Source organism: Saccoglossus kowalevskii, chromosome 1 (assembly GCF_978046115.1).
Source record: "Saccoglossus kowalevskii chromosome 1, keSacKowa6.1, whole genome shotgun sequence".
Classification (NCBI taxonomy): domain Eukaryota; kingdom Metazoa; phylum Hemichordata; class Enteropneusta; family Harrimaniidae; genus Saccoglossus; species Saccoglossus kowalevskii.
In genome coordinates, this window is record NC_140641.1 from 24,838,055 (window position 1) to 24,847,259 (window position 9,205).

Below are 9,205 nucleotides of genomic sequence, written 5' to 3' on the forward strand. Positions count from 1 at the left end.
CCATGTTTGATGTTGATACCAAGTTTCAAAGAAATCAGTTGAGAACATGTTAAACTTTTGTGATTTTAAAATGAAAATGATTGCAAGTAGTCTCAGCACAACAAAGGCATTCCCTTCATCTTTATAAATATTTATAAATTTCAACGCTAAATACAACAAGCCAATGAATGAGCACAGTGTGCAACATCATTTGAAAACATTCCAATGTTATTCTATCAGTTAATGAAAACCCTTTATTTCAGATTGAATTGTGAAATTTATAAATATATAATAAACATGAATGGAATGCCTTTGTTGCACTGAGAGTAAATCCATGTCACACTTCCTTTATCTCTATGCAGTACAACTTTTCAACAGTAACATAACTAGATTTTGACTCTGCTAATGTTATGTCATTTTCGATACTTCCTGGTGAATCTGAAATACCACATGGACCCAGTAGGTGTATGCCTGGATCCACCACTGCTGTAACTGTAATCTACTTTATGGTAGATTTGGTTTGTAGACAAATACATTCACCATTTTGTACATGGGTTTTCAGCATCCATTATTGCACATGGTACATGTATAAAAAAAAAATAATGTGGTTCTTTCCACTTAAATGTTGGTGCAATGTTCATATGTATTTTTAAGGTGATTTAGACCCAGAGAGACACAAATTCCCATTGGCTACAAGTCTTGATGAAAGAGACATAAATTCCCATTGGCTACAAGTCTTGACGAAAGAGACACAAAATCTCATTGGCTACAAGTCTTGATGAAAGAGACATAAATTCCCATTGGCTACAAGTCTTGACGAAAGAGACATAAATTCTCATTGGCTACAAGTCTTGACCAAAGAGACATAAATTCCCATTGGCTATAAGTCTTGACAAAAGAGACATAAATTCCCATTGGCTACAAGTCTTGACCAAAGAGACATAAATTCCCATTGGCTATAAGTCTTGACAAAAGAGACATAAATTCCCATTGGCTACAAGTCTTGACCAAAGAGACATAAATTCCCATTGGCTACAAGTCTTGACCAAAGAGACATAAATTCCCATTGGCTACAAGTCTTGACCAAAGAGACATAAATTCCCATTGGCTACAAGTCTTGACCAAAAAGACATAAATTCCCATTGGCTACAAGTCTTGACCAAAGAGACATAAATTCCCTTTGGCTACAAGTCTTGACCAAAGAGACATAAAATCCAATTGGCTACAAGTCTTGACCGAAGAGACATAAATTCCTATTGGCTACAAGTCTTGACCAAAGAGACATAAATTCCCATTGGCTACAAGTCTTGACCAAAGAGACATAAATTCCCATTGGCTACAAGTCTTGACCAAAGAGACATAAATTCCCATTGGCTACAAGTCTTGACCAAAGAGACATAAAATCCAATTGACTATAAGTCTTGACCGAAGAGACATAAATTCCCATTGGCTACAAGTCTTGACCAAAGAGACATAAATTCCCATTGGCTACAAGTCTTGACCAAAGAGACATAAATTCCCATTGGCTACAAGTCTTGACCAAAGAGACATAAATTCCCATTGGCTACAAGTCTTGACCAAAGAGACATAAATTCCCATTGGCTACAAGTCTTGACCAAAGAGACATAAAATCCAATTGACTATAAGTCTTGACCAAAGAGACATAAAATCCAATTGGCTACAAGTCTTGACCAAAGAGACATAAATTCCCATTGGCTACAAGTCTTGACCAAAGAGACATAAATTCCCTTTGGCTACAAGTCTTGACCAAAGAGACATAAAATCCAATTGGCTACAAGTCTTGACCGAAGAGACATAAATTCCTATTGGCTACAAGTCTTGACCAAAGAGACATAAATTCCCATTGGCTACAAGTCTTGACCAAAGAGACATAAATTCCCATTGGCTACAAGTCTTGACCAAAGAGACATAAAATCCAATTGACTATAAGTCTTGACCAAAGAGACATAAAATCCAATTGGCTACAAGTCTTGACCAAAGAGACATAAATTCCCATTGGCTACAAGTCTTGACCAAAGAGACATAAATTCCCTTTGGCTACAAGTCTTGACCAAAGAGACATAAAATCCAATTGGCTACAAGTCTTGACCGAAGAGACATAAATTCCTATTGGCTACAAGTCTTGACCAAAGAGACATAAATTCCCATTGGCTACAAGTCTTGACCAAAGAGACATAAATTCCCATTGGCTACAAGTCTTGACCAAAGAGACATAAATTCCCATTGGCTACAAGTCTTGACCAAAGAGACATAAATTCCCATTGGCTACAAGTCTTGACAAACGAGACATAAATTCCCATTGGCTACAAGTCTTGACCAAAGAGACATAAATTCCCATTTGCTACAAGTCTTGACCAAAGAGACATAAATTCCCATTGGCTACAAGTCTTGACCAAAGAGACATAAATTCCCATTGGCTACAAGTCTTGACAAAAGAGACATACATTCCCATTGGCTACAAGTCTTGACCAAAGAGACATAAATTCCCATTCGCTACAAGTCTTGACCAAAGAGACATAAATTCCCATTGGCTACAAGTCTTGACCAAAGAGACATAAATTCCCATTAGCTACAAGTCTTGACCAAAGAGACATAAATTCCCATTAGCTACAAGTCTTGACCAAAGAGACATAAATTCCCATTCGCTACAAGTCTTGACCAAAGAGACATAAATTCCCATTCGCTACAAGTCTTGACCAAAGAGACATAAATTCCCATTGGCTACAAGTCTTGACCAAAGAGACATAAATTCCCATTCGCTACAAGTCTTGACCAAAGAGACATAAATTCCCATTGGCTACAAGTCTTGACCAAAGAGACATAAATTCCCATTCGCTACAAGTCTTGACCAAAGAGACATAAATTCCCATTCGCTACAAGTCTTGACCAAAGAGACATAAATTCCCATTCGCTACAAGTCTTGACCAAAGAGACATAAATTCCCATTGGCTACAAGTCTTGACCAAAGAGACATAAATTCCCATTGGCTACAAGTCTTGACCAAAGAGACATAAATTCCCATTGGCTACAAGTCTTGACAAAAGAGACATAAATTCCCATTGGCTACAAGACTTGACCAAAGAGACATAAATTCCCAATCGCTACAAGTCTTGACCAAAGAGACATAAATTCCCATTCGCTACAAGTCTTGACCAAAGAGACATAAATTTCCAAAGAAATCTCTTTCTGAGAAGAACTATACTTTATACATGGGATATCAATTGTGTTTTGGCTGTGCAAGGAAAGAGGTCGGGTCTAGAAGCACTGGCAACACAACCCTACCACTGTAACCTCTGCCACGGACACCACCCCATGCACCCATATTACGCACTCACAACTTGAAATAACAACCTCCTAGGGTGTTTCACTATATACATAACCCTCTAACTTAGAATCTATGAACATCTAGATGAAGAAAAAACATTGCTCAAGGATGAGTATTATAGACTCACAAACTCACCATTCAATAATTAGATGAACAGCAGTTTAAAATGAAATACATACAATTCTTACATAAAGTACACTGATCTTAGACCATTTTGTAGGGAAACTACCACCACTGATGAAGTTTTCACATTTTAAACACCACAGCTACTTGTGTGATTAATTTCACCATGGAAACCAGAGAGACATTCTCTAAAATGTATTATGGGATAGTCCTTGCATAAGTGGTCATAGTGGAAGAACTATTCAGAGATAGGGGTGACTGACTTCACTTTGAGGGACGTCATCAACGCCAGTTCATACGAACAACTGCAGCTACAAAACAGGTAAAGGATATTGCACACAGAGAGTAGAATTGCCATGCTGGTGAACCAAGGTATTCAATAATGGCACCCTGCAAGTAACAAGAAAATTTTATAGAATAATGAGGACTAGTTCAGAGAGACTTGATTAATATTTTAGCCTAACCACACAAATGTTCATATCCACTCACTGTATGCCAATCCACTAATGCCGAGAATCTATGAGGTATTTCCACTTGCTATACACTATTCCACTAACACCTAGAATCTATGCGATATTCATCTTACCGGTACTATATGCTACTCCGAAGATGCCTAGAATCTATGTGAGATTCAATTCATATACTCCACTAATGCCTAGAATCTATGTGAGATTCAATTCATATACTCCACTAATGCCTAGAATCTATGTAAGATTCAATTCATATATTCCACTAATACCTAGAATCTATGTGAGATTCAACTCATATATTACACTAATGCCTAGAATCTATGTGAGATTCAATTCATATACTCCACTAATGCCTAGAATCTATGTGAGATTCAACTCATATACTCCACTAATGATTAGAATCTATGTGAGATTCAACTCATATACTCCACTAATGCCTAGAATCTATGTGAGATTCAACTCATATACTCCACTAATGCCTAGAATCTATGTGAGATTTAACTCATATACTCCACTAATGCCTAGAATCTATGTGAGATTCAACTCGCATATACTCCACTAATGATTAGAATCTATGTGAGATTCAACTCATATACTCCAATGATGCCTAGAATCTATGTGAGATTCAACTCGCATATACTCCACTAATGATTAGAATCTATGTGAGATTCAACTCGCATATACTCCACTAATGATTAGAATCTATGTGAGATTCAACTCATATACTCCACTAATGCCTAGAATCTATGTGAGATTTAACTCATATACTCCACTAATGCCTAGAATCTATGTGAGATTCAACTCGCATATACTCCACTAATGATTAGAATCTATGTGAGATTCAACTCATATACTCCACTAATGCCTAGAATCTATGTGAGATTTAACTCATATACTCCACTAATGCCTAGAATCTATGTGAGATTCAACTCGCATATACTCCACTAATGCCTAGAATTTATGTGAGATTCAACTCATATACTCCACTAATGCCTAGAATCTATGCGAGATTTAACTCATATACTCCACTAATGCCTAGAATTTATGTGAAATTCAACTCATATACTCCACTAATGCCTAGAATCTATGCGAGATTCAACTCGTATACTCCACTAATGCCTAGAATCTATGTGAGATTTAACTTATATACTCCACTAATGCCTAAAATCTATGTGAGATGCAACTCGCATATACTCCACTAATGATTAGAATCTATGTGAGATTCAACTTGTATGCTCCACTGATGCCTAGAATCTATGCGAGATTCAACTTGTATACTCCACTGATGCCTAGAATCAATGTGAGGTTCAACCCTTATACTCAACTAATGCCTAGAATCAATGTGAGATTCAACTCATATACTCAACTAATGCCTAGAATCTATGTGAGATTCAACTTACATACTCCACTAATGCCTTGAATCTATGCAGGATTCAACTCAATGTTGATAAACTAATGCCTAGAACCCACACTGCATTCTACTCACTATACGTCACTCCCACAAAGATTCTAGGTGCTTAGTGGTAGTGTAAATGGAGAGGTATATAACAAGTGACATATTGTTAGCGAAGAGATGTGGAATGCCACATAGATTGCAGGTAACAAATCATTTCATTAGTGTACATGCATGTGTAACTGTAGTTTGATGGTTAATATAACTTTAACTTATGTTGCTGGTGAGTATTTCCTCAAACTTCAAACAACGACAAAAACTACATGTATATAATGACACCCCCATCCCCACCCCCACCCCACACACACACACACACATACATACATACTCACATACAAGCTTACTATTCTACACTATATTACTGACTGTTTACAAAAGTGTTTGAGCTAATCTTACCCATCCACCACGACTGATGATCCAGGCTGCAAATACTTCTACCAAAAACTTGACAATCTCCCTGATTAATCGTGTCATCCACCCTGGTAGATACTGGCTCATCATAGAGTTAATGGCCTGAAATAGAAACACTATTGAATTCTCATTTATGATATAGCGCCCTCTATCCAACAAAACCTATACTGGGTCATCTTCGTACAGTATAGCTTTCATACAACCTGTTATCATTTTGCATTTGCAACATGCATTCATGTCATATACCCATTCATCAAGTTCAGGTCATGCATTTATTACCATTTCATCATGCTCAAAGGCGATGCAAAGGCTATACATCTGCGAAACTGATAGGCTTGGGTGAAAGCCATACTGTGTATAATTTCTGTGAATATTAATTTTTTACATTTTATTTTATTTCCACAGATTTGAATTACAGAAAACATAAACTGTACAGATATCTACATACGTAACGTGTTACTCACTTTGACACACATTCGATATGCAAAATAAAAGAGCGCCACCACACGACCCCAGTTTACAATGCCATCATCAAATATCACCCTGGCAACCGCAATCACTGCATCAACGCTACAATTAGTAGGCACCCTGTCAATCATTCTGCAAAGAAAAAGACACAAAACAATGTCTTATTTATATAATAACCCCTTTAAATACCAAAGCCTTCTTGTGTCACAATTTAACCTACAGAGGTGCAATTTTATTTACTTATTTTCATCAATAATTGATTAATATCTGTTGGCATTGGAAATTACATCCATCTGGTCAAAATTATAGTAAAATACATAAAAATGCACACTAATATAAGAGTTAATAATTTGGACAAAATAGACAAGTGAGCATGATGATATGTGTCTAGTATAATGATTAAAACTTGCATACTGCGCCAAGATATATATTTCAGTCACAGTTCCACACGTATATCAGTCAAATTAAAACAAACCATTACACTATGTACACCCGAATGTAACTGTTAAAAGATTTTATAAAGAAATAAGCGAGGTCCTTAGGCATGCGATCCTATTCAAAAAAGCTACCAGAGACAAATGACTTTTCTCAAGTCCCCTCAAACTTCCATTCTGCCAAGAGAGGGCGCTGGAATGCATCATTCACATGATTCGAACTGCACGGAGTTCGCGTATATTGGGGTCAAAAGTCAAACACGGCGACTACATAGATGTACGTGAATTGCTCAAAATTTTGTCTATTTGACACATTTTGTAAACTGTATAAAATCAATTTATATTGTGCCAGTTCTAACACATTTTGTTAAAATTTAAACATATTACAAAGTATGGTTCCAATACAACATGACTTGACATGATTTCCCATCTACAGATGCAGCATAATGTTAATGGGCATTAATAGTTCTGTGAGATAAAATGACAAACATTTCCGCTCTTCAATGTTAGATTTTATGAGGATGACAAAATCACAGTGTTTTGATTATTTGATTTATAGAAATGTTTCAAAAATTGAATATATATGTGTTTGCTATATATTTTTGTTTGAGTATGTAAAAGTAATACATATGTATTATAAAAGACAAGTAAACAGTTGTGTCCCTATAAAACAATAATGCGTATTTTTTGAGAAAAATACGAAAACAAGAAATTAACAAGCACTGTGATGCTGAAATGTTTTCAGTTTGTCTGTTAAGTACTTTTCTCTATATCGTATCCTGTGTGTATTGATAAACCAGAATACATGTATTGTGTGTGCCCATTTAGGGTGGAAATGGAATACACAATACAAAGAACTCAGAAATCATGAAATTACCTAGTCATTCTTTTCACAGTCTGTTTCACTTATTATTTCTAAAATTAAATGCTAGGGGACAATCACAACAGAATCTCCAGTTGCCCTTATATCGTTTTCTACCTTTGATCTCTGATGAATATGGTCTGAAGCTAAAGTTTGATACAAAATAATTCAAAACTAGCATGCTTTGTGCAATCTTCTTTCTTTTCATAAAGATTTAGAAACAATTCAAAGTGGTGTTTCCATATATATCAGGGAACACACAAAAACATTATTTGGTAATTGTTAAGAAGTGAACTGTGAATCAAGAGTTTTTAAAAATCACTGCCGCAACACTCTAGGTGTCATTTATTCTGTGATATTAGTATTATAAAGAGAATGTAAAGATGCCCTGTGTCATGAAAAAATGGTGGTTGATTATAGTGACAAATTTATACCTTGTCAGAGGTGTGTCAATGATCAAAATAATTTGCAAATGGTGTAACAAACACTGAGTTAAGTATGCTTTCCAGCTTTTGAATTAAAATAGAATAAAATGATTCAGCTCTTGTGAAAAACATGAACACAACAGGATATATATTTCATACCCAACAAGCGACACAATAAGGCTATATAATTGAGTCATATAACTCTCAAGCTAATCCATTTCAATTATTTGAAATATGATCTACATGTACCTCTGCAGCTCATAGTCTCTGTCCATTTCATCTGCTATTGTCCGTAGGGTAGCTCCAATCTGCCCCCAGTTTTCTTCTTGCATAGGAGTAAGAACATCAGGATCTTGTATCTCCTCCATGGTCGGTGCATTCTCTATTCCATCACGTTGGAATCGCTCTATGATGAACTCCATTAGTAGTTGTGTAGCCTGTGCGCCAATCACGTCTTGTTCTTGGCTTTGCTGTCTCTCGGCCCCACCTACAGCACCTGCATTCAAGAGTTGAAATATGCTGGTAAGACAATTTACAGATGGGAGATGCAGAAATAATAGAAATTATTTCTGTGAAAAATTGCATGACATGCAGTTTAATGATCAGCCAGAGATTGCCATGATGCTATCAACCAGTTTTATTGTTAATTTTGTATTTGAAAAAAACAAACAATACATACCTTCATCTTCTCTTAGATATTCATCCGGTGGTCCTCCTTCGGCCATTTTCTATTAATTCTTGAAAACATAACAGATATATATATCATTATCATTAATAATTATACATCTGTCACCATAACGCCATAAGTTACAGCATGCCGTAATTTTGCAGTATTGCACAGGGTATTTTCATCCTACCATATTAGAAATCGTGAATTCCAAATATGGAACAATTACGGACATAAGCGTTCTCTAATAATAAAAAACAAACATGGCTGCCCCCGGGTTTGACTGGACCCCACACGAAGAAGTTTGATAAATCTGTTATAAAGGTTTTGGATTTTGACATTCCCATGATGTATTCCTGGGAGGAAAAGATGTATACGGTATTAATAAGGTTATTACGAGGATACTGCAAAGTAGGCACTCAGACAATACATGGCGGCATTAACCTCCGCTGCACGTCGGTTGATACTCCTGCTGTACTGTCTTTGTGCATACTTTGCAGTGTCCTCGTAGTACATTTTGTGTAAGATACTAAAATTGTGTGAACATTTAGCTTAATTATCGACAAA

General features: G+C 36.1%; 1 protein-coding gene across 1 annotated transcript; it reads right to left on the reverse strand.

The window, feature by feature from the left end:
- Positions 1-3,438: 3,438 nt before the first annotated feature.
- Positions 3,439-8,709, reverse strand: LOC102808194 (apoptosis regulator BAX-like). The gene is made up of 5 exons (XM_006822110.3): positions 8,651-8,709; positions 8,221-8,467; positions 6,247-6,382; positions 5,768-5,884; positions 3,439-3,838 (listed from the first exon to the last, which is right to left on the reverse strand). Exons 1-5 carry the CDS (start codon positions 8,694-8,696, stop codon positions 3,731-3,733), a joined length of 654 nt encoding a protein of 217 aa, XP_006822173.1. The 5' UTR covers positions 8,697-8,709; the 3' UTR covers positions 3,439-3,730.
- Positions 8,710-9,205: the final 496 nt, after the last annotated feature.

Excerpts from the sequence above, each read along its gene's own strand:
- LOC102808194 (XM_006822110.3), bottom strand. The coding sequence starts at position 8,696 with ATGGCCGAAGGAGGACCACCGGATGAATATCTAAGAGAAGATGAAG. Across the intron at positions 5,885-6,246 it reads CATATCGAATGTGTGTCAAA|GCCATTAACTCTATGATGAG; the intron begins GTGAGTAACACG and ends TTTCTATTTCAG. Across the intron at positions 3,839-5,767 it reads TCATCAGTCGTGGTGGATGG|GGTGCCATTATTGAATACCT; the intron begins GTAAGATTAGCT and ends TGTTACTTGCAG.